The sequence below is a fragment of the Pogona vitticeps genome, chromosome 4 (genome assembly GCF_051106095.1).
Source record: "Pogona vitticeps strain Pit_001003342236 chromosome 4, PviZW2.1, whole genome shotgun sequence".
NCBI classification, from domain to species: domain Eukaryota; kingdom Metazoa; phylum Chordata; class Lepidosauria; order Squamata; family Agamidae; genus Pogona; species Pogona vitticeps.
Window position 1 is genome coordinate 39,194,929 of NC_135786.1, and position 25,115 is coordinate 39,220,043.

Below are 25,115 nucleotides of genomic sequence, written 5' to 3' on the forward strand. Positions count from 1 at the left end.
ATTTGCTCCTTTGAATTCACACATTGATCAAAACACAGTGTTTGTATTTCTCCAAATTTCATGATGCAGGTCTCCATACAAAACCAGATGCAATAAGGAAGCACACTGAAGAAGTGTGGTATTAGTAAATATGGCATACACACATATATATTATCAGACAAAATTGTGCACAGAAAAGTATTTTTGGAGGAATATACCCAAAAAATTTCAGGAAGAAGCTTTTTTAAAAAATAAATGAGTTGTGGGTTGTTGTTATTTATTTATTTATTTATTTATTTATTTATTTATTTATTTATTTATTTATTTATTTATTTATTTATTTATTTATTTATTTTAAAATCAAACTTCACGTGGAAATGGGAAAAGACAAGCAAGACTGAAAGAAGAGAAACTGAAACAGGCAGGCTTTTCCACATTTAGTTTCTTCCTCTCAAATAATGTACAGTGGAACCTCTACTTAAGAACTTAATCCGTTTTGGAATGGTGTTCTTAAGTTGAAATGTTCTTAAGTTGAAGCAAAATTTCCCATAGGAATGGACTGAAAACCAATTAATCCGTTCTGGCTGTTTTTTTGTTATGTAGAGGTGCGTTCGTACATTGAAGCATTAGTTCCCATAGGAACTAATGCAAAGCTGGTTAATACGTACTCTACCGCTAGGGGGAGAATTTTTTTTAACCTAAGATGACCTAAGGTTAAAAAAAGAGCAGGAAAGGTTTTTTTTCCTGTTCTTATCTTGGATTTCTGTTCTCAAGTAGAAGCAAAATTTAGCAAATGGAGCTGTTCTTAAGTTGGATTGTTCTTAAGTAGAGACGTTCTTAAGTAGAGACCCCACTGTATTCATTCAACTGTTACTCAAATTGCAGCTAATAAACTATGGGTGCATCAGATAAGGGATTAGTCTCTCTCTACATTCCTAGAACTAACCAATATCAAAGAAAAAAAAGAGCAAAATGGTGCAGTAAACAAACAGTGTGCTATTGTGTGGCTCATGTATGCCACCATTTCAGTCAACAAGGCTGGGGACTGAAGAAAAGTGGATGATGTTCCTAGGGAAAATGGGGAACATATGAAGGGGAGATTAGAACTAGCAAGAAGAAGTGACCTGTCTGTTCTTCCTTAACAAAGCAGACAGACTGAATGAGTGCTAAGAGGGGAGTATTGCAATACCTACATGAAAGAGAACATACACATATGTGACATAGCTGAAGTAATGAACACAAACAGATTTTTATCTCATGGAGGCATTGCTGTTGATTAGTTTTTGTCACCAGTCTCATTGCTAGCCAAATTAAAATTGCTAAATTGACATTTAATTAAATGGCAACAAGCAAATAACAGGCAATGGAGTAAGAACTTTTGGAAAATGCTCTCTCTCTCTCTCTCTCTCTCTCTCTCTCTCTCTCTCTCTCTCTCACACACACACACACACACACACACACAGAGAGAGAGAGAGAGAGAGAGAGAGAGAGAGAGAGAGAGCTGTTCTCAAAGAATATTGTGAATGTCAACAGTTTTGATCAAATCACCTATATTTCTGCTACATCAAATCTTATAATTTCACATATGCACAGTAAGTGGTGCATAGGTAATACAAGTCAATCCCAAGATATTATTTCTGATAGCTTCTAGACCAATCTTCAAGGACTGCATCTGCACCTGTTTTTAGAGCATTGTATTCATATGGTTGTTGCCCAAAATGACTAGAGTAGTCTCAGCAGTCACCCTCCTGTGTTATGCAGGCAAAATATTTAACATGAAAACCCACAGACTCTGACGAAGCAGAAGGCCATGCAAACATACTCTTCCTTTTCATCCATGCCTATTGGGGGAGCCTGCAGGATTCAAAGACAAGAAGGGCTCCATGTTGACATAAGAAAATACATTTGCTTCTGATTTCACACAGAGACTACTTTTTGTACAAGAAGTTTACTGAAACTGCTTCTGGAATTCCAAAATATAACCAGTTCTACAAAAAACTTATTGGGCCTTAAAATAGTCACAGGATACATCATTTTGACAAAGTGCCCCATGATGTCCTGATTAGCAAGCTAACTAGGTGTGGGCTGGATAGAACAACTTTCAGGTGGATACACAGTTGGCTGCAGAATCATATTCAGAGGATAATGATTAATGGCTCCTTCTCCAACTGGGAAGACGTAACAAGTGGGGTACCTCAAGGTTCAATCGTTTTTATTAATGACTTGGATGAGGGGGTGCAGGGAATGCTTGTCAAATCTGCTGATGATACAAAATTGAGTGGAATAGCTAATACCCTGGAAGACAGAAACAAAATTCAAAATGATCTTGATAAGCTAGAGCACTGGGCTGAAAACAACAGAATGAAATTCGACAGAGACAAGTGCAAAGTACTGCATCTCAGAAAAAGAATCCAAATGCACGGTTACAAGATAGGGGATACCTGGCTCAGCAATACTATAAGTGAGATGGATCTTGGAATTGTAGATCACAAGCTGAATATGAGCCAAAAGTGTAATGTGGCTACAAAAAAAGGCAAATGCTGTTTTAAGCTGCATTAACAGAAGTATAGTTTCCAAAGGTGCTTGTTTCCCTCTATTCAGCACTGGGTAAGCCTCATCATGAGTATTGTGTCCAGTTCTGGACACCACACTTCAAGAAGGATGCTGACAAATTGGAACAAGTTCAGAGGAGGGCAACAAGGATGATCAGGAGGTTGGAAACCAAGCCCTGTGAGGCAAGACTGAAAGAACTGGGCAGGTTTTGCCTTGAGGAAAGAAGGCTGAGGGGTGATATATTAACACTTTTCAGATACTTGAGAGGCTGTCATGCAGAGGAGGGGCAGGGCCTGTTCTCAGTCATCCCAGAGTGCAGGACACACAACAATGGGCTCAAGTTAAAGGAAGCCAGATTTCAGTTGAATATCAGGAAAATTGTCCTGTTACAGTGGTACAACAGTGGAACCAATTAACTTGAGAGGTGGTGAGTGCTCCAACACTGGAGACATTAAAGAGAAACATAGACAACCACCTGACATATATCCTTTGATGTGAGATATCCTTTCCCATTTGAAAAGGGAAAAGGCAACAATTTTTCTTCCTTACTCATTTTTTCAATGAAATTATTAGTGCTAACATCTGAATGCCAGTTCCTGTCCCTTGTAGGTAAACAATATCTATGTACTGTATTTTAGGAAGAGTCCCCCTAGTGGAGGTACTGGATGTTTTCCTTCCTAACTTTTTCTCCGATTTGTATACATATTAGCTTGAAGTTAGAGGCTTTATAATTAATTCTCACTCTTGTAAATATAAATTCTGGAAATTATCCATGTCATTGCCATTGTTTTTCTAGTGACTCTGCAATACAATTATGTGTCAATAATCTCAGCATGGCAAAACATGACCATTTCACTTCACTGCCTTTAATTTATCTTTTTTTAAAAAAAATCCTCAAATTCTTTCTGTCCCAAAATACATAATTTTAAACAGAAACAGATAAAAATGATTTTTCAGCTTTGAGCTCTAGCCAAATTCAATATGTGCAGAGAGTTTTTCTCTGAACAAAGAGGGCCATACCATAACTGCGTGCTACATAAGTGTGAAAGTTAAGAAGCATCTCAAAGATAGCAAATCTGATTCATTATGAATATAGGCATTCATAGTCAGACTTTTAAGAGTTAAGGACTCAAACGGGCATAATGGATGAAACTATCAGTTTTGGTTTTCTTTGATTTTTCCCCCCCTTAACTCTCAGTGTCTTTCACTTCTGAATATAAAGAAGCCTATACATTTTGGGAAATTCTTTTAAAAAGCATCATAATGGTGGGCACTGCAGAAACACTGATATTCACAGAGCAGTCTGTAGTTTTCAGATAGCTTCTTCTTACATGAGTATAGTTGCAAAAACTCAGTCCTCAGTGTTGGGATCGGAATGGTGAACTAAGAGCTTGATCCCACTAGTAACCCCCCATCCCATTTAAATCAAGTTTAGTATGTTTTAACTTGATTTAAATTTGGGTGATTAATTACATGATGTATTCACAAGCACAGATTAATTTGACAGGGAATCATTTTTTTCTGTGCAGCACATGAACATTACTCATTTTGTTTTCAAATGCAGCTTATTGCAGGGCTACTGAGACGTCTAAACAGCCTCTTAGAGACAGATTCAAACTCAGATGGTGATAACTCATTGATAATTTATTTAGAACAGAAGGTCTTGCCTACTCAGGTTAAAAGTACATTTTCTCTTCTCTTTGGCCCATAAAGTGCAATAGAAATAGAAAGAAAAATGATGAAACAAAAGCATAAAAACTGTTGATAACATGGGCCTCTTCCAAGCAATCTTAGCACGCAAACACCCCTCTTTCTATCCCCATCCCATGATCTGATAAAACAACTTGGCAAAATCAAGTACATTAAATTTTGTAAGCATTCCATTTCTAATCATTTCATACATATTTAAAAACTTCATTGATTTAGTACAGTTTCACTTGACTTGTATGGATTCTTGTGATCCCTGATAAAACCCACTAAAATGACCACAGAAATGTATTGGAAACTGCCAAGATTTCTGGAGTCAACACATTCTTAATGAATGCTGAGTGTGGACAGAGGCTTGATATCAGTTCTTTTAGATATTGAAGAAATATCATTTAGGCCTGTCACTGCAGCATATTTGCAGTAAAAACTATATAGTTGTGGACAGCCACTCTGCAAAAAAACACTTCCTATGCTTTTTTTTCTGTTCTGAAATGAGATATCATCTACAAAGGCACTGACTGCTTTAAAAACAACAGCATAGCCAACTAATAGCTTAGTTCAGGTGAAAAATGGCATGGAGCAAGTATCTTCTGTTGTCAGTAAATTCTTATCTCATCCAGGCATTTGGCCTGCAATCAGGATGCAACTCATTGTTTGAAAAATACTGAAAATATATTCCTGACTTGATCTTTTGGATAAAACCATGATAATTTCAGGAAAATAGATCTTAAAATTTTTACTTCAGATTTAAGGTAAATGTTATTCAAGAATCTGTCTTTAATATCACACATATTACATGAGTGGCATTCTCCCACTCCAATAAGCTTCTAACGTTTCTGCAATTAAACATGTGATAGTTGAAAATAGTGAGATGTCTCCGATAGGTTTGGATATTCCTCTTGACTGAAGGATCCCAAATGTTTAACATCTATAAATCACATGTTCCAACAGTGCCACTATGTGCAACATTCAGATCTCACAGGTTTAGATCCAAGGATTCAGTTGCAGTCCCATAAACAGTTAATTATTTCCCACAGGACTACTTTCATTTTTGGTGACACACATGACAATAAATCTCCAGCTTCTTTCTCTCTGCAGTTATCTCCATGCTGTTTCATTCATGATAAGCATTATGGGATTCTGTATTTGCAAAATTGCTGGGCAGAACTGCATGAATCTTTTCAGCAGGCTTTCCTGATGTGGGAAATTGTAGAAAAGGTCAGCTGCTGTATTTTGATCACATTCCTTGTGTTAGGTAGAGTCTTCAAGCTGTCGACATAAGAGCTAATATGCATCCTTCAGTAACAGCATCGGTCCAACAGGAAAACATCAAATCGCAGGCTGTGCAAAGCTGGTATACTACAACTCATGCTACCAAACAGTGGGTTCTTCCGCAAGAAACAGGGAAAAAAGAAAGAAGAGTGATTTGAAAATGATAGGTTTTATATGAATAAATGGGACATGTATACAATAATGGGGAGGGCTACTTATCTGAGTGAAGATATTAGTTATTTTTAATAGATTTAGTTATAGGCTTCAACCTGCCTAACACAGCAGATCCTCAATTCATCAAAAACAGTGGTTCCCAACCTTGGGTCCCCATATGTTCTTGGACTACACCTCCCAGAGATCCTAGCCAGACCAGCTAATTGTGAAGCCTTCTGGGAGTTTGGTCCAAGGTTGGAAACTACTGATCTAAAGCCTTCAAATCAAATTATTTTTGTACATATAGTCCATAAAGAAATGATCTTCAGAGGTAGTTGTTCTTCATCTACTGCAGCCATAAGTAGCTAAAGGAACTATTGACATAATCTGAGGAGTCATAGGAAAGTGGAACATACAGAATGAAATCATGAAGAGCACACTACCACTCTGTTACAGAGTAGAGAATCTATAATCCTACAAAAGTTGTTGGACTTTAGCCTCAGTCATTAAGGCCAATGTGTGTGTATTCTGTGCTGTCAAGTCAGAACCAACATATAGCAACTCTAATAGGGCTTCCAAGGTACGTGAGATATCTAAGGAGTGATTTTACCAGTTCCACTCTTCCAGTGAGTTTCTAGGACCAAGTGGGGATTCAAACCTTGTTCTCCAGAGTACTAGTTCATTACTCTATCCACTACACCAAACTTGGAATGTACAGTGGGGTCTCTACTTAAGAACGTCCCTACTTAAGAACAATCCAACTTAAGAACAGCTCCATTTGCTAAATTTTGCTTCTACTTGAGAACAGAAATCCAAGATAAGAACAGGAAAAAAATTTACCTGCTCTTTTTTTAACCTTAGGTCATCTTAGGTTAAAAAAAATTATCCCCCTAGTGGTAGAGTACATATTAACCAGTTTAATTTGATACAGATTACATGTAGAGATTAGGAAAAACCACTGGACCACTCAGGTATAATCTAAACCAAATCCCTTATGAATACACAGTGGAAGTAAAGAACAGATTTAAGGAACTAGATTTGGTGGACAGAGTGCCTGAAGAACTTTGGATAGAGGCTCGTAACATTGTCCAGGAGGCAGCAACGAAAACCATCCCAAAGAAAAGGAAATGCAAGAAAGCAAAGTGGCTGTCCAACGAGGCCTTAGAAATAGCAGAGAGGAGAAGGGAAGCAAAATGCAAGGGAGATAGGGAAAGTTACAGAAACTTGAATTCAGACTTCCAAAGAATAGCAAGGAGAGACAAGAGGGCCTTCTTAAATGAACAATGCAAAGAAATAGAGGAAGATAACAGAAAAGGAAAGACCAGAGATCTGTTCAGGAAAATTGGACATTGACAGGTCTCAAAGTTAACCTAGGGAATTGTTCATCGCAATTCAGTGTATAAGTTGGACATATTAGAGGAACATTTTGCTCAAAGATGAACATGATAAAAGACAAAAATGGGAGGGACCTAACAGAAGCAGAAGACGTCAAGAAGAGGTGGCAAGAATACACAGAGGAATTATATCAGAAAGATTTGGATATCCTGGACAACCCAGACAATGTAGTTGCTGACCTTGAGCCAGACATCCTGGAGAGCGAAGTCAAGTGGGCCTTAGAAAGCCTGGCTAACAACAAGGCCAGTGGAGGTGATGGCATTCCAGTTGAACTATTTAAAATCTTGAAAGATGATGCTGTTAAGGTGCTACATTCAATATGCCAGCAAGTTTGGAAAACTCAACAGTGGCCAGAGGATTGGAAAAGATCAGTCTACATCCCAATCCCAAAGAAAGGCAGTGCCAAAGAATGCTCCAACTACCGTACAATTGCACTCATTTCGCACGCTAGCAAGGTTATGCTCAAAATCCTCCAAGGTAGGCTTCAGCAGTATGTGGACTGAGAACTCCCAGAAGTACAAGCTGGATTCCGAAGAGGCAGAGGAACTCGAGACCAAATTGCTAACTTGCGCTGGATTATGGAGAAAGCCAGAGAGTTCCAGAAAAATATCTACTTCTGCTTCATTGACTATGCGAAAGCCTTTGACTGTGTAGACCACAGCAAACTATGGCAAGTTCTTAAAGAAATGGGAGTGCCTGACCACTTTATCTGTCTCCTGAGAAACCTATATGTGGGACAGGAAGCAACAGTTAGAACTGGTCATGGAACAACTGAGTGGTTCAAAATGGGGAAAGGAGTACGGCAAGGCTGTATATTGTCCCCCAGCTTATTTAACTTATATGCAGAATACATCATGCGGAAGGCTGGACTGGAAGAAACCCAAGCCGGAATTAAGATTGCCGGAAGAAATATCAACAACCTCCGATATGCAGATGATACCACTCTGATGGCAGAAAGTGAGGAGGAATTAAAGAACCTTGTAATGAGAGTGAAAGAGGAGAGTGCAAAAAACGGTCTGAAACTCAACATCAAAAAAACTAAGATCATGGCCACTGGTCCCATCACCTCCTGGGAAATAGAAGGGGAAGATATGGAGGCAGTGTCAAATTTTATCTTCCTGGGCTCCATGATTACTTCAGATGGAGACAGCAGCCCTGAAATTAAAAGGCGCCTTCTTCTTGGGAGGAAAGCGATGACAAATCTTGACAGCATCTTGAAAAGCAGAGACATCACCTTGCCAACAAAAGTCCGAATAGTCAAAGCTATGGTTTTTCCTGTCGTGATGTATGGAAGTGAGAGCTGGACCATAAAGAAAGCAGACCGCCGAAGAATTGATGCCTTTGAATTGTGGTGCTGGAGGAGGCTCTTGAGAATCCCCTGGACTGCAAGGAGAACAAACCTATCAGTTCTAAAGGAAATCAACCCTGAATGCTCACTTGAAGGACAGATCCTGAAGCTGAGGCTCCAGTACTTTGGCCATCTCATGAGAAGAAAAGAGTCCTTGGAAAAAACCTTGATGTTAGGAAGGTGTGATGGCAAGAGGAGAAGGGGACGACCAAGGATGAGATGGCTGGACAGTGTCTGCGAAGCAACCAACATGAACCTGACACAACTCCGGGAGGCAGTAGAAGACAGGAGGGCCTGGCGTGCTCTGGTCCATGGGGTCACGAAGAGTCGGACACGACTAAACGACTAAACACACATGTAGCCTCATAGTGCATTGGTTAACTGATGTACTGCAGCCAAAACTGTGCTCACGGCCTGGGTTTCAATCCCAGGTAGCCAGTGCAAGGTTTACTTAGCCTTTCATCCTTCTGAGGTTAGTAAAATGAGTACCCACCTTGTGAGGTGAGGAGCATTGTGTAACCTGCATAATTAATGTATTCACGAAGGCTTTCACAGCCGGGATCTAATGGTTATTGTAGGTTTTTCGGGCTCTGAAGATGCCAGCCACAGGGACTGGTGAAACGTTAGGAAGAACAACCTTCAGAACATGGCCAAAGAGCCCAAAAACCCCACAACAAGTATCTGCATAATTAACTTGTAAACTATCCATAGAGTGCTTTAAACTCTATGGGTTGGTATATAAGCAGCATGCTATGTTTTTTTTTAAAAAACACTGAAAATGTATGTATGGGCTTTAGAATTTATGCCAGAGATACCATCTAGATAATGCCAGGAACTGTTAATCTAGTCTTAGACTAGAACTCCTATCTGCTTTCCATCTTCTTTGCTCACTAAATTTGAGTAAAAACTATTTCTGCTAAACCATTTACGTAATAATACAGTGAAAAAGGGAAAGCACAGATGCTCACCAGAAGTCTTTTATCTATTGCAGTGGTTTCCACTTTCAGTCTCCAGATGTTTCTGAATTAAAACTCCCAATAGCTAAACTGCCAAAATTTCCGGCAGTTCTAATTAGAGGTGGCCAGCTCATTTACCTCCCACCCCCAGACCCCACCAGACCACTTACCATATGGCTGTGGTCTTCTCCTGCATCCCAGCAGTGGCAGTAGCTCAGCTGCTGCAGCCCTGCCTCACTGCTCACCAAGCCACTCTGCAGCTGAACAAGGAGGTTTGCCCTCCCCTCCCTATCTCTAGTTCTAATCCAAGAACATCTGGGGACCCAAGATTGGAAACCATGGGTCTGATGCAAAGTTCTATAGCATATTGACAGACCCAACAGATAGGATTCAACAGCAGAACAAAATAATTGCTGGAACTAAATATATTCCTATGCAAGGCAAAGAATTCCCAGAGTATTCGCAAAGGCTTTTACGGCTGGGATCTAATGGTTGTTGTGGGTTTTTCGGGCTCTTTGGCTGTGTTCTGAAGGTTGTTATTCCTAATGTTTCACCAGTCTCTGTGGCCAGCATCTTCAGAGAGAACAGAGTGCTGTCCTCTGAAGATGTCGGCCACAGAGACTGGTGAAACGTTAGGAAGAACAACCTTCAGAACACGGTCAGAGAGCATGAAAAACCAACAACAACCAATTCCTAGAGTGATCTCTCTTTTTTTGACATCCTGCCCTGAATTCTAAAAGTGTTTTCATCCTATGGTAAAATGACAGCAGAATTCAAGGAAGGACTTTACTCTGGAACAATTAAGAGACAGCATTTACTAATTTACTTCATACAAATGACAAACCCAACATTCTTAACCTTACCTTTTATGGTGAGTTCAGCTTTGCTGTTTGCTTCTCCTAATTCATTGATGGCCATTGCCATGTATTGGCCTGCATCAGAAGGCGTGACCCCTGGGATCATGAGGGAGCAGATCCCAAAGTCATTTTTGCTGAAGAAAGCAGGATCCTTGGTGATATTTTTGCCATCTTTGTACCAGGTTACCTTAGGGGCTGGGTTTCCAGTCACAGCACAACTCATGTGACAATCAAATCCTAAAATCACCACATGTGGTTTCAGTGGAACGAGGAATCTTGGAGGTTGATGGTGGTTGATCCCCTTGTATCTTGGAAGTCTGACTTCATATTTACCTGAAAGTGGTACAAAAATAAAACCAGGCCCCCAAAGGGTACAATAAAAGTTGAGCAAACATTCCGCCCCCCCATTGGATGTAACATTTAAGTCTGAACTAGCTGGGAATTAATTTAATGGGGTAGAGCTGAGGTAGTTTCTTGTGCGTTTCTGGTTCCATTTGGCAAAATATTGAGGTTTCATCAATATACAGACAAGAACTATGTTTAGATTGATCAGTCTATTTCTCTCATTTGTTACCTTTTCTTATGTTTACTAATATCCATTCCATCCACATTTATGCACTGTTCTGTAATTATTTCTTAAATATGAAAATTTATACTTAAATGATATTTTCAAAACATTTTCCTGTAAAATGAGTGTTTCTAAATACATTTTACCTCAGACTGTATATTATATCTCAAAATATGCATTTTTAATACAGCATTGTATGACTTTTGAATTTAGAAGTGTGCCATTCTATGAATCAGTCTGGTTCATATCAGAATTATCAGAGATCAAATTCCACAAACATTCCTATTAACAATACATTTTTTACACATTAACTATTCCTTTTCCCCCCATTTAGAAACATATGACATTATGGAGGCCTGGAATAAAAAAAATAAGCAAAAACATTATACTGTAGTATACATGCACTTCTCAGTTAAAACAATGTTGCTCTGGGTCATATGAAGCTCAACTAACTGGTTACAGAGGTTACGTATTTTTCTCATGTACTGATGAGAATGCAGTTAATTGAATATATACACTGGTATAAGTGCAATGGCATAACTCACAGTGGTGAGTAGCTGCTTATTAGTGAATTCTCTCTGAGTTCCTATTTGTGTGCCGAGTTATGCAGCTGGTGTATTAGTAAGAGCTCAATCAGGACTTGTTAGTTAATAACCAAATAAAGTTCTACCATTGCACTTATGCCAGTGTAAATCTTCAGTTGGATTCTCATCAATGAGTTACCAAATAGAATTGATTAGCTGTAAATCCAGGATGATCCACGTTAAAAACAAATGCTTTGTCCTAGATGGCTTTACGGGAGAAATGGCCCAATTCACAAAGCAAAAATGCCTATTAGTCCTAAAAGTTATTTGGAACTTTTGTCTGCACAGTTCAATACAGTACTGAATGTCAGTTGATGGGGGGGGGGTCATAAAGGGAGGTGGGTAGGTCCTGTGTCCTGCCTGTAGGTGTTGTATAGAGGCACCTGAAATGTCACTATAGGAAACAGGACACTAGACTGTGTTTAATTTATATGTGATCCAGCAGGACTCTTTCTATGTTCCTTTTTTCCCCAGTTATTAGGATTCAGATTTCATATTCTCTATAGGTTATGACTCAGTCACTACGATGTACAGTATCTATTTTAAACTCCCATCAATGCAAACCAACATGACAAGGATGAAGAAACCTTACACTCCCTGATACCATCATTTTGCAGATATCTTTATCTAACTGATGATATGTCTTTTGTTCAAAACAAATCTCTAGGATTATTGGAAACTAAAAAAGCAACTAAATTGTTCATTTGAAGCCATTCCCCTCTGAAGGAAGACTAGAAGATTTCGGACTACTGACCTTAAGAAAAAAACTATGGGGAAATGTCATAGAGGTAAAAAAAAAGTAGTGTGAAGTAGAGAAAGTGGATAGAGAAAAGCTTTGCTCTCATTCACATAAAACTGGAACCTGAGCTCATCCATGGAAAGTACGAAATTCACAACAGAAAAAAATTAAGTATTTCTTCTTACACTACATAGTCAAACCAGGAAATTTCTAAGATACAGTTGTGGCCACCAACTTGGATAGATTTTAAAAAAATATTTGGAAAAATGTGTGGAGTTTAACATAATCAGTAGCTACTGGTCATTCCCTCTAATTCCAGAGACAGTCTATCTCTGCATATCAGTTGCAGGGTAGGTCAAGCAGGGTGGCTGTTGTATCCAGAATAGGGCTGCTTAAGGACTGCCCAAAAGCTAATGACTGGCCACTGTGTGAACAAAATGCTGGACTGGGGGCATTTGGTATGATCCAGCATGTCTCTTCTTTTGTTGAGCTGGGATTTGAGAGATACAAGTCTGAGTCTCCAGTAAGCCATGAAATTCACCAGGTGACCTTGAGCTTAGTCAAGCTGTCTCAGCCTGACATACCTCCAAGTCATTGTGAGCAGAGCTCAGAGAATTTGTTTCTGATCCATAACTCCCAAAATACCAGATCCAGTATGGCCATTGCCTGGAAGTTACAATCCAACACAAAACCATTTTCAACCTCCAGTTGTCAGAAAAGAGTGGAGAGTAGAACCACGGACAGTTTTTTAGCTCACTTGCTGAAAGGCTGGGTGTAAATATAACAAACAAGCAAGTGCACAATACTGACCTCTTTCTCTATGAATACTCCAGGGCTGCACCGTTTCAGATGGCTCACTAATTCCCATGTAATTTTTTGCCAGAACTCTAAAAAAATATTCTCGGCCTGGGACAAAATTTGCAACAGTGCACTTGTTCGTGTAAATCAAGTCAGTCACCAGTTCCCATGATCCTTTGTACGAATCGCGTCGCATAACCAGATAGTTTAGGGTTCTGTCTCTCTTCTCCGTTGGGGAGGGCTCCCAGATCAGGGTCACTGTATCAGGGACCTTTTCAACAAGCTCTATAGGCCCAGGGGATTCTGGGACATCTGTGAAATGAAAACAATTTAAACAAGAAGAAATATAAGTTTTAAAGAAATAGCAGGAACATGAAGTGATAAAATATACATTAGGGATTTGTACAGGCTTCCTGCAATGCTCCATGCTCAAATAAAGGGCACACAGATAGATAAGTGTTATGTGTTTCTTTTAGTAATGCTCCAATCTGATCTTTACCTGAGACAGCAATATTATTTCTGCCTTTCCAAATCTCCATTTAAAAACAAAGTTCCCACAAATGGGGAAAACACAGTTACTATCTGAGAAGCCAGCGCAAGAGAGCGCCATCCATTTTTGACACATGGGTGAGAGGAAGGTTTTACTTCTGCCAACAATTGCACTCTTCTAGCAATTACACAAATGCATCTACCTCACTATTGCCAATTTTCTTTCTCTGCCTATTATTTTCAGTAAAATCCTTTAGCTATTTGAACTTCTGGCTACAATCAGTATCTTACTTTTCATTTTAATTTGTCAACTGATCATGTCTTCATTCAAAGTGAAGCAGCACATAATACTATTATGCTTAGTCTGTAGAAAACACAAAACACCTTCAAATTGCAGGAATGAGGACCACTCAACATTTCAGTTTAAGGGAACAGAAGATTAGGAAAGCATTAACTTCAAGATGGAATGTGGAATAAAGCCAGTTTTGACCCTCTTTATATCTCAGACAGAAATGTCTGTTGACAGTTGAACCAATTGGTTTTGTAAACTCTAAACCAAAGGGCTGACTGACTGTGATACTTGCAGCTGATGTCTTATTCCATAGCTGACAGTTGGCATGAAAAGGCCCACTGTGGTATGTGATCCATAATCCCTTTTTGGTGGTGCTAAATATACAGCTTGTGACCTCTAAATGCCATGTAAACTATACACCCTCCAAGGACAATAGACAAGCCTGCATAGTTGATACATGTCTTGCTAACAATTTGCTAATTAAGCAGGAATAAGGAATTGTCCAGGTAAAGGGATGTCATCACAGATGGTACATGCACACCCGCAACCCTTCTACCTAGAACTTGGACCAGGAAGCCAAAAGTCTCTTTTTTCCCAGTCTCAGTTCGGAGGACAATGGCATAATGGCCACTGTCAGAAAAGTCAGCTCCAGGTATGATGAGTTGGCTCAGGCTTTCTCTGGTGGTCGTTGTGGCCTTTGCAGGCAGAGCTTTCCCATCCTTTTGCCAAAACACTTCAGGAGATGGGGAAGCCTGTTAAATGGGAAAGAGATATTCAGTCTCACTCTGGTATTGTTCACATAATATGTACACACACTGGTGATACAGTAAATGTATTTCCAAAGGCAGTTTATCTAACAGCAGAATCCACATGGGTGGGTGGGGGGGCAGTGTCCCTTCCCATTCTAATTGTTTGAATATACAAAAAAAACACCACCTTTCTCTAGAAGACCAGGAAACCTTCTGGAGTCATAGGACTGCAGGGAAATGGAAAGGGAAGGAATTTCCATGGCATACCCCAGCATCAAGAGGTATTTAGGCCACTATTTTCATACAGTGGCTTAAAGATAGGGCTTTATCAAGCCATGAGGTCTTCAAAGTAAGCATGCACACACAAATACACTGAGATGAAGCACTAAATAATGTATATTTTTATATACATGTGGCAGACCAAGTGAAATGTAACATTAAGTTGCATAAAAACTGTTTCTTGCAACATGAAAACATTATTTCTTTATTAAAAATATGTGAAAACTGGAGGCGCTTTTTAATTATTTGTCCCTGAGGATAAGACCAGAAATGTTTCTGATTCAACAGCAGAATCCATGGGGGGGGGGAAACAAGGGTACCAATGTAGGTTTACAGCCTTTCCCCTTGAAATCAAACACATTTGCTCATTCTGCACTCTTTCTTCTCTGACAAAGTAAGGCAGAACTGTTACAGCCAGTAGACAGGCAATTGGCATAATTCAGAGGAAATAAAACATGACTGTGCCTATTTAAAATCACTCTGAACCTAAAAGTTGTTTGTATGTAGCCAGATGGTGCAAGGACTTCTCCATTTACTTCTATGTTCAAAGAAATGACAATACAGTATATTAATGTAGGTGTTGAGCTTTTCTTTGCATGAAGCTGAATGTCATGCACCTGTGTCCATAGATTTGTACTGAACTGTTTCAGTCTTGGATACAGGAATTGCTCTGCATATTGTTTTAAGAGCTCAGTCATAAGCGTCTTTAGTTGGGTGTATGTTCCATTAGGCAAGCAGTATCTTACATAAATGTTTGGTTTTTCAGTGAGAAAATGATTCTATACAAGAAATGAGAAAATATTTTCAGCATCTCAATGATGAACATGAAGTAACAGAAAAATGCCTTTTAAAAGAGTCTAGGATTTTTATAGCAATGGTTTGCTAATATAGGAAAACATGGAGATCTCATATTTCTTGAATAATACATTTCTCACTTACTTCAAAAGGAATGCGTATACGAATGGTATTCCCTGCTTTCACAATCATAAAGCTTTTGATGCTGTCTTTTACTAAGACCTTGGGACCAACTGTAAGGAAAATATAATGTAAATAAATGATAGATTTCACCTCGTATTATATAATACCTTATATCACCTTGCAAACACATAGAATGCTTAGAAACAAATTAAGCAACTATGGAAAACCATTCATTTTTCACTCTCCTGACCAAATACATTCTGATTTATATTCAAGTGCTTATACCCCGCTGCTTATTGTCCAAGATACTACACACTATTCAAGCTGAGTTTCACAACAGCTCACCCAGCTGTTTCTAACAATATGATTATCCTATGCACTTGAATTTAAGAGATAAGTTAATGAGGAAGCTAAAATTAATGGTGCTTCCCTTTTAGCTGAATTATTGGTAAACAGTCTTTTCTCCACAAGCAGACATTTGCAATAATCTCCCAACTTTTATAAAGGAAGGTTGATCAAGATGCTCTCATATATTATCTTCTCTATATTTTCTCAAGTTCCTAGTATGGTCATTTTTTTCTAAAACCATGCTCTGAGAGAGTGTTTGGAAACAAGCTGTAATCATATACAGAAACATATATCTGTGGTCCTTGAGCCTTAAAAACTCATTATGCCCATCTGATTTTCCTAGGTTTCTAAAGAGGGGCAAGAGGTAATGAAACAGAACTCATCACATGGAGTAAGGAGATGAAGATGATTCTTTCTTCATGTTATAATAATTATCCCATAGATAAAGTTTTAAGCATCTACTTTCGGTTCCCATCAGTTCTAATCTGTAACCCCACACTTTCTCCCAATTATTGTTTTATTTTCAAAGCTTCCACTTTCTTCCCTTCATAATGAAAAAATCCTTCACACTGCTCTCTGTTCATTTTTATTTATTTGTTTGTTTGTTTGTTTGTTTGTTTATCAATCATTCCTGTCCCCATGTCCTTCTGCTCTGTGCTCTCTGTGCCTGCAGTAGCATTCACCTCTGTATTCATCAGACTTCTTCTCTTAATTTTCTCTGTGAAACGCAGTTCTTTAACAAGTCATCTCTAAGATGACCTTTGCTTTCATGCATCTACCTCACTATTGCCAATTTTCTTTCTCTGCCTATTATTTTCAATAAAATCCTTTATCTCCCCCATTACATACGAACCCTTAGGTACTGACCATTTTATAGTTGCCCTGTTTGCTTAAGAGTTCTAGTCCCCAAAATAATGTTTCTGAGTTCTGGCAATATGTAGCACAGATCTATTGATAATTTCCCTACTAATGTAGTAGCACCAACAGCAAACAAAAGAAAAGACATGGTGGATCATACTGAACACCTATGTAGCTCAGTTTACTGTTCTGATGCTCTTAGACTGAATGCTTGTGCAGACAAGACAAGAACAATAGCACCCTTCTATACATGTTCTCCAGCAGCTGGTCTTCAGAATAGAGATGTAAAGAATACTCATTAAATTCCTTGTTCTCATCAGTTTAAACTGTTTTGACCCAACAAGACACCTTGTTGATGAATTTGATAGCTTTATGAGATATCTCACCTTTAACCAAGAGCAAGACAAAATACCATTACTACTATCCTCTGTCTCAAAAATTCATCTAGTGTCCTTTCCCTTTGATAATCAAAGCAGAAACAAACATAGAAGAAAGACACAGAAGGGCTGGATAATTATTAAGAAAGATGCAAACCATCTATCCAGTGCTTACATTTTTTAAATTATAGCAGCATTATAATGTTTGGTAATTTGCACAGTTCTACAAACTGTGCAGTTTTGCACAAAATCTAGTCAGCCGTAGGTATAATATTGGTTCTTGTTATACATTAACTCTATCTATATTACCAGGAAATTCTTCATAAGCAAAAAGAAAATGTTGCTGTTCCTCATCCTCACCTATCAAATTCCTTCGTAAAATGTTTTGTTATGTCAAGACACCTGTGAGGATGAGATAAGCAAGAATGAACCCTGCCCCCATATGACAGGCATATTGCCTGTGATACTGAAGGCATAACCACCATAACTGGTAGCACCTTATTGTCCTTTCATCCATGAATCTGTTTAATTTTCTTTTGAAGCTGTTGAATGAAGTGTCCAACACGACATCCTGGGGTTGCAAATCCACTAATTTCACAGCAGTAGCAGTTTCACAGAAGCAATAGCAAAGGTAAAGCATCACATAAATATAATATTTATGAATGAATTGTCTCTGTGTGGGCTCTTAATTGCCAAAGCAGAAGTTGTATATTTTGACTCACCAGAGGGAGGCGCAGCTTGGACACAAGTGTCTAGTTCAACAGCTTCACCCAAGCCTCCATCGTTGATTGCTCTTACACGAAGGAAATACATCTCCCTGGCTTTCAATCCTCTGACTATATATGCAGTCATTGTTATTGGGACAGCATTACACGGAGTCCACTTCAGAGTGTCAGAGTGTCGCATCTCTACAATATAGCCTTTGGCAAAACTTTCTTCCTCTGCCTCCGGTTTCAGCCATGACAAAGAGATGCTGCTGTAGTCAGTATTCACAACCTTAAGATCTCTCACTGGACCTGGAGGCTCTGGAAAGGGAAGTCATCAGGGATGCTGGTAAGTCTTTGGGTCCAAGTCCCAAATCTGAGTCTTTGGTACCAAGTCCCTAGGTCTGAGCCCAAGTCTTTAGTACCAAGTACCAAGTCCCAAGCCCCAAATCTGAGTCTCAAGTCACTATTAAAAATAAGCATTTTTTTAAACAGAAAAATAAAAAAGGAGGGGTGACTAGAGTCTGTGTGGAGGTCTGAGGCTTGAGAACCACCCACTTTTGTTCTCCTCTGTCCTTCCTCTGAAAACTTTTTTAAAAGTTTCAAAATGTTTACAAATCTTGCTTCACTTATCTTTTAAACAGCTCAGTTTTCAGTCAGGAATCCTCTTTTTAAACATGCTGCAGACAGAGGGAAATTGCACTGAAGAAACCTCTTGCAACTTGCACAGGACTCCTCTCTTTGCCCAGGGCTGAGGTGTGTGTCTGTGGGGAGGCTGCTTCTTTGGAACTGGGTGGAAGGAGCTGCTGCTGAATCTGCTATCTGAGCTCTTATCTCTAAATTTTTGCATGATTTTGCATAGAGCATGTGTGTATGTGCGTGCGTGCATATGTGCGCACGTGCAAGCATATAGGTGACTTCTTTTCTTCTTGAGCTGCTTTCCTGCAGGGGCACACACACTCCCTCTCTGCAAAATGATGACAAGTTTTTGCATCGCTTTGCAGAAAGGGGGGGTGTCTCTTTCAGGAGAGCAGCTCAAGAAGAAAAGAAGTCACATGTATGCATGTATGCACACATATATATACACACACACACACACACACACACACACACACACACACACACACACACACATGCGCACTGCAAAAGGCTACAAAAACTTGCAGACAAGATCTCAGTCAGCAAGTTTAACAGAAGCGCTGCCTACTCCATCCCAGAGAAGCAACCTACCTACGCCATCACTCAGTCAGTCACACATATATACACAGGAGATGGGGTGGCTTCTATTATGCAATTTGCCTCTACAGCCTGTTAAGAGGATTCCAACCAGAAAATGGAGTATTTTAAAAGATGTGAAGCAAGTTGCATTTTTTTAAAAAAAACAAAAGAACAGGGACTTGAAAAATGACTTGGAAAAAAGGCTTGATATCAAGAGTCAAATCCAAGCCATTTTAAAAAAACAGGTGAGTCAAGTCAGAACTGAATCACTGGTGTGACTTAAGTGTGACTCAATAGTGAGTTACATGACTTGCATCCCCATCCCTGCAAGTCATTGACATTTCTGAATTCCAAAATTCTATTGTTTTAAAAATGTATTTAATTACATTTTTATCAGATATACCCCACTAAAAAGCACTGTCATAATGCTCAATAATCAATGAACATTGAAACAGTTTTTAAAACGGTTTGCAGAGATGTGCCTTTGCACTATTCCGGAAAGCAGTAAGAGGGAGAACTGATCGTAGCTCTAAAGGGAATACAATCTATTACCTGGGAGCAACTCAGAAGAAAATTCTCTTTTGCTTGCCCATCAACTAGGCCTCAACAGGTAATAGTATTCTCATGATACCCTCTCCCAAAAATCTTAATGTCCTTATTCCTTAACATTCTGCCTCTCGTTGTTTACCTTTGGATGATTTCTCCTCATATTTTTTCAATATGCTAATGGAAAACTTCATCCTTTATTCTTCTTGTAATTTTGGCAATCATTCTTGACCTTTTGCTATACCACACTACATTTTCCTCATAATAATCCATTGGAAATCTTATACTATTCAGTATATAAGATACTGGCACTGTATTTTATTGATTCCCATAAAGTTTTGCTGTGATCACATATACAAATGCCATCTTTGATGGGCTCTCTTTTTCCTGCTTATGCGTATTCTCATGGTCATTTCCTTGTAGGTATGGCCATGGCTATTTTTTTTCCTCTGGACACTCCTCATATCCTGGACTGCTAGTTTGATAGTGCACTGCCTGTAATTTAGATTTCAGTTCAAAGGGGGACAGGGATCGTTTGCTAGAGTTTATGGAAATACTTGGTGTAAAAGGATCAACCTCTCTGTCAATGGTTCTCTTTCTTATTCAGACATGCACACATATATACTGCCATCAGCAAAGGTTTCCTGTATCATATCTCATAGGATGAATGAACAAAACCACTTACTCATAGGATCCCGAGCGAAAACAGCTTCTGAAGGTGCACTGGCCTCACCCGTTCCTGCAGCATTAATGGCAGCAACACGGAATTCATATTGCAGCCCCTCCTTTAGATCAGTTACTGTATACTTCTTTCCTGTAAAATCAAATAACCCAATGTGATGCAATTATGCTTTGAACAAGATGGAATGGGGGGCACTTACATTCTGTTACTAAATATGTCTTGATTCAGCTGTCCTGAAGGAGAAAAGCTGTGAAATATCATAGTCATCAAATACTGTGGCAAAGTTTATGACGAGAAGATAACAAACAACAATACTCTTTAGACTAAGTTCTCATAGACCATTCTGCATATGTTCCCATGAATTTTCAAGCAGAACCTGAAACGAAAATGGTGACAAACAGTGTAGGACAGGTATAACACCTCTGGTATTGGTGCAGCTGTGGAGCATACAGAGTTCCAATACAGTGGTGCCTCGCACAGTGAGGTTAATCCGTTCCGGATTAACCCTCGCTGTGTGAAAGCATCGTTGAACGGGGCAGGAAAAGCCATTGGAACGCATTAAACATAGTTTAATGCGTTCCAATTGGGCCGAATACTCACCGTTCAGCGATGCTTCCCTATGGCCGGCAGCCATTTTCGCGCCCTCCCCTCGCTTAACAAGGGCGCAAAAACGCTGCGCGTGGCCATTTTGGGGCTTCCGGCAGCCATTTTGTAGCCGCCAGACAGCTGATCGGCGGGTCACAAAGCAAAGGTCGGTAAGCGAACCGCTTACCGACTTTCGCTCTGCGATTTTCGCCCATTGGGGCCGTCGCTCTGCGATCGCATTAGCGATCGAAAAAACGTCCCCATAGAGCGAATTCATCACTCTACGGGGCGCTCGTTGTGCAAGGCACCACTGTATTTGGAATGGAGAATTACAAGAGTCTGTATGGTATGGGACCCGCATTACAGCTTCAAAATAGAACTGTAGGTCCACAGAGAGTAGGATAAATTTTATAAATAAACAAGGGGCTATTAACTAAAAGGCTAGGTGGGAAAAACAAAAGAGAGGAAGAGAAGTCTGTGCTGGGATTGACGAGTGGGTGTAGATCATGGTTAGAGAAGCTCTTGAATCAAGAAAGAGCTTAAGGAAAACTCCCAGAAGGCAATGCCCGGGGAGGGGTGGATAGTCAAAAAGGAATAATGAGGCAACTTAGTTTTCTGATAAAACCTAGAGAAATTCTAATCAGATCTTAATCTCTCTTGTGAGGAGTTTTATATCATAACTGGATCTCCTTGTTCCCACTCTGAAATTCTTTGGCCCGCTTGTTGTACTAGAAATTTATGGACTTACCTGTTATGGGCACATCAGTGACTGGTGCCCAAGTATTGCTGCCCTTCTTGCATTTCTCAACGGTGTATCCCAAAATTCGTGAGTTGCCTGTTTTATGGGGTGCTGCCCATGAGAGTGAGACGGTGCCTTTGCTGGCGCTGATGATTTTAGGAGGAGCAGGAGGGCCAGGAAAAACTAGGAAAAATTTCAACCCATCATAATTGAAACTTTCTGTTGTCTCTTAAGATAAGAATAATGTCTAAGAGCTTATGTTTCTTCAAAGTGTCTTTTAAACATAGCATCATATCAAACATGAGACTGTCAGTGGGAAAATAAAAATGAAATGTCAGTCTAGGAACTGCACAGTCCTAGTCATTCTCAGTACAGTATGTCTATTTCAAGTTATCTATTATTTTCTAGACCTTGCCTTAGAAACTTATCTGAATATTGCTGAAATGGCTGAAACTGCAAAATAGAATGCTTTATTGGCTACATTCTGACACAGCAATAAAGCAGGAATTCTGGTTTATGCAACATGCCTTTTTGTTGTTTTGTTTCTCCTTTAACATGAATGGACAAGCAAACTGGGAAGGGAAGAACTCTGTGTTACATGTAAATCTGAGATTAAGATTAATTTGTACCTAAAGGAACTACAATCATAAACTTGTTTTAAACCAAGGTATCCCATCAGCACATTGAGGAGCCCACACCGCTGCCTAAATGGCAACCAACCCCAAACCTTGGCATTAAATTTGGGGTTGCCACTTCGACTTGTGAACAAGAATGACTTCTGTTGCATTATCTTTAACCAAAGCAAACAGCTACAATTCCGCCATACATTCACCTTGGCCTTTTGAAACACAGCTTTTTTATTTTTATTTTTATAAGCCATGTATCACAATACTGACTGGCAGTATACATGATTATAATATCTTAGGCATGCTATCTATAAAATATATGCAGGAGTTGTGAACCCAAAATAGTTGTTTTGAAGAAAAAAACCACAAACAACACAAAAACACAATATAGAAAACCATGTTTCAGCTGTCTGTTAGTGCTTTACATTCTGTACCTTATTGACAAACTAAATGCTTTAACACAACTACTAACAAAAGCATGCTGTTATTCAACACCTCTTTGCAAACAGACTATTCTCATTCTAAATCCGAAACACTAATTGACAGACTAACTAGCAGGGACGGGGATTTGAGTTATGAGAATCACTATCGAGTCATAATTAAGTTGCAACCTCCTTTTTTTCTGGGGGAAAACGTATTTTTAATAGCGACTTGGGCTTGGGACTCAAGACTTGGTACCAAAGACCACGGGTGGGCGGGTGCCCACATGAGTGCCATGCCATTTGCGCATGTGCACAAGTGGCCCCATGTACACCCATGGACATGCACAAATGGCCATGTGGTGCTTGCATGCGCATACTGGGGCGCGCACGCAGGTGCAAACGGGCAGCGCAGGGATGAGTGCATATGGGGGGGCTAGCCGGAGGTCTCTCTTGGCAGCCCAGTCTGGCCCAGGCCACAGACCAGCACCAGCCGCAAACTGGGGGTTGGGGACCACTGCTTTAAGCACTATGGAGCAGTATATAAGCAGCACACTTGGCTTTGCTTTAAAAAGGCTTAATAATAGCAGTCCTTTCAGAACTGAAGTGAGCATGTTTTTCCCATCACTGAAAACTCCTTCAGGAGTGGAATAGTCTATGCAGCAGTTTCAATTTAATGTGAAGAACGATCCTTGAGAACCTTTAGGTCACTACTGACAAAAAGCGCCGGCCCATAAATCATGGTTCAGAGTTCACTTCACAAATAAATGTATCAACAACTATATATATTAAGTGCCATATGAAATGCATGGAGTAGCTGTTCTTATGTAAATTCTAATTATTTATGCAGTAATAAAAATGTTCAAACCCAGTTGAACTGCGGCTACATTTCAGTTCAGTGCCAAATCTTTTAGCATCTGATAGGATGTTAGGTGCTTTGATGACAATTTGACAGACAGAGAGGGTTTTCCATTACCTTTGGCAGCAGCCATCACCTCGTCAGATTCAAGTACTTCGCTGGTACCTTCGGCATTCACTGCTCTAACCCTGAAGTAATAGCTCTTATCCTGCTCTACTTTGTTGGTGGTGAAAACTGTGGTGTTTCCATCGGTTTCTCCCAGTGTCAGCCAGGTTTTTCTGCCAACTTGCTGCCTCTCAATGACATAACTCTTGATTGGTTTGCCACCATCATCTTTTGGGGGCTTCCACTGAATAGTTATACCACTTGTAGAGCTGTCCACAACTACTATAGGTCCTGTTGGTGGTTGCGGCTTATCTAAATGCAGGAGTAAAACAGAACATATGAAAGACGTTTTTTGCCTTGTTCAACAGTGGGATTTCTGTTCTCCCAGTTCACTTGAGGGGAACTGGCATGACCAATGCAAGATCCTACTTATAGGAACAAGAGACGTAGGCTTGATATAGGTGTTATAAAAGCATGGATTAACAGAATTTGTTATATTGCTTGTTATCTATAGCACAACAGTCCACTGAAAGCTTATTCTTGCCATGTGTGTAGTTCTGCTATAAACACTCTTCTAACACAGTTATCAAAAGTGTTGCATATTCTAATGTTGCATACTCTATTATCAACATAAGGAGCTTCCTACAACATGGCACTACATAAGTTTCCACTTTCAGTAAACTGATTTTATCATTAGCTATAAAAGCCCACTGTAAGTATTAAATAACCTATAGGGGTTAATGGTTATAATTCATTCATTCATAATTTGTCGAAACAGTTTCTTCATTTTATAGCTTTCTCACCTATCACTATCAGCTTGAGTGTGGCTTCAGTGGTTCCACTCTCATTCTTCAGTTTAACTTTATAATCTCCAGAATCCTTCCTGTTGGTGCTGGATATGGTGAGCCGGGTGTAGTCATCTGAATAGTCAGTGCTGATCCTGGCATCATCCAGAAGTTCCCCATCATCTTTAAGCCAAGTTGCTCTGATTGGCTTCCGGCCTTCAAATGGGATCTTAACTATGGTGCTTTTTCCTGCCTTAACTACTATAGGTTCATTCTTCAGTTTATTCAGAAGTGCAGAGTCAATACTTGGAGGATCTGAATATAGAAATGAAGGGTACACTGTATTAGTTCTGGCACATGAAGTATGGTTTGTCCCTATTAACATTGACTCTTTTTAACATTAGGAGATAGTATGTATGTTTGATCTGTAGATAGTAATCACAAATTCAGAAACAACTCTTTCACAATGAGCTCTGCTGAAGACAAGGTAAAATTTCATTGCACAAGCCCAGGGAACTGATACAGTTTTATTGTGATGGTTTAATATATAAACATATAAAACCAAGTGTCTACTCTATGCATATAGACAACTTGTTCTAGATGGAAAAGGGGTTGACTAAGCAAGAAT

The 25,115-nt window shown here is 39.4% G+C and overlaps 1 protein-coding gene across 1 annotated transcript in view; it reads right to left on the minus strand.

Moving 5' to 3' along the window:
• Positions 1 to 4,155: 4,155 nt before the first annotated feature.
• The window catches only part of IGFN1 (immunoglobulin like and fibronectin type III domain containing 1), a 41,249-nt gene continuing 20,289 nt past the window's right edge, over positions 4,156 to 25,115 (minus strand). The window contains exons 14-23 of the mRNA XM_072996511.2: positions 24,506 to 24,802; positions 23,715 to 24,014; positions 21,703 to 21,876; positions 20,373 to 20,501; positions 17,942 to 18,244; positions 15,658 to 15,746; positions 14,247 to 14,442; positions 12,922 to 13,221; positions 10,227 to 10,553; positions 4,156 to 5,627 (exon numbers count right to left, since the gene is read on the minus strand). Coding sequence (XP_072852612.2) covers positions 5,611 to 5,627; positions 10,227 to 10,553; positions 12,922 to 13,221; positions 14,247 to 14,442; positions 15,658 to 15,746; positions 17,942 to 18,244; positions 20,373 to 20,501; positions 21,703 to 21,876; positions 23,715 to 24,014; positions 24,506 to 24,802 — 2,132 coding nt within the window. The 3' untranslated portion in view covers positions 4,156 to 5,610. The remainder of the gene's footprint in view (positions 5,628 to 10,226; positions 10,554 to 12,921; positions 13,222 to 14,246; positions 14,443 to 15,657; positions 15,747 to 17,941; positions 18,245 to 20,372; positions 20,502 to 21,702; positions 21,877 to 23,714; positions 24,015 to 24,505; positions 24,803 to 25,115) is intronic.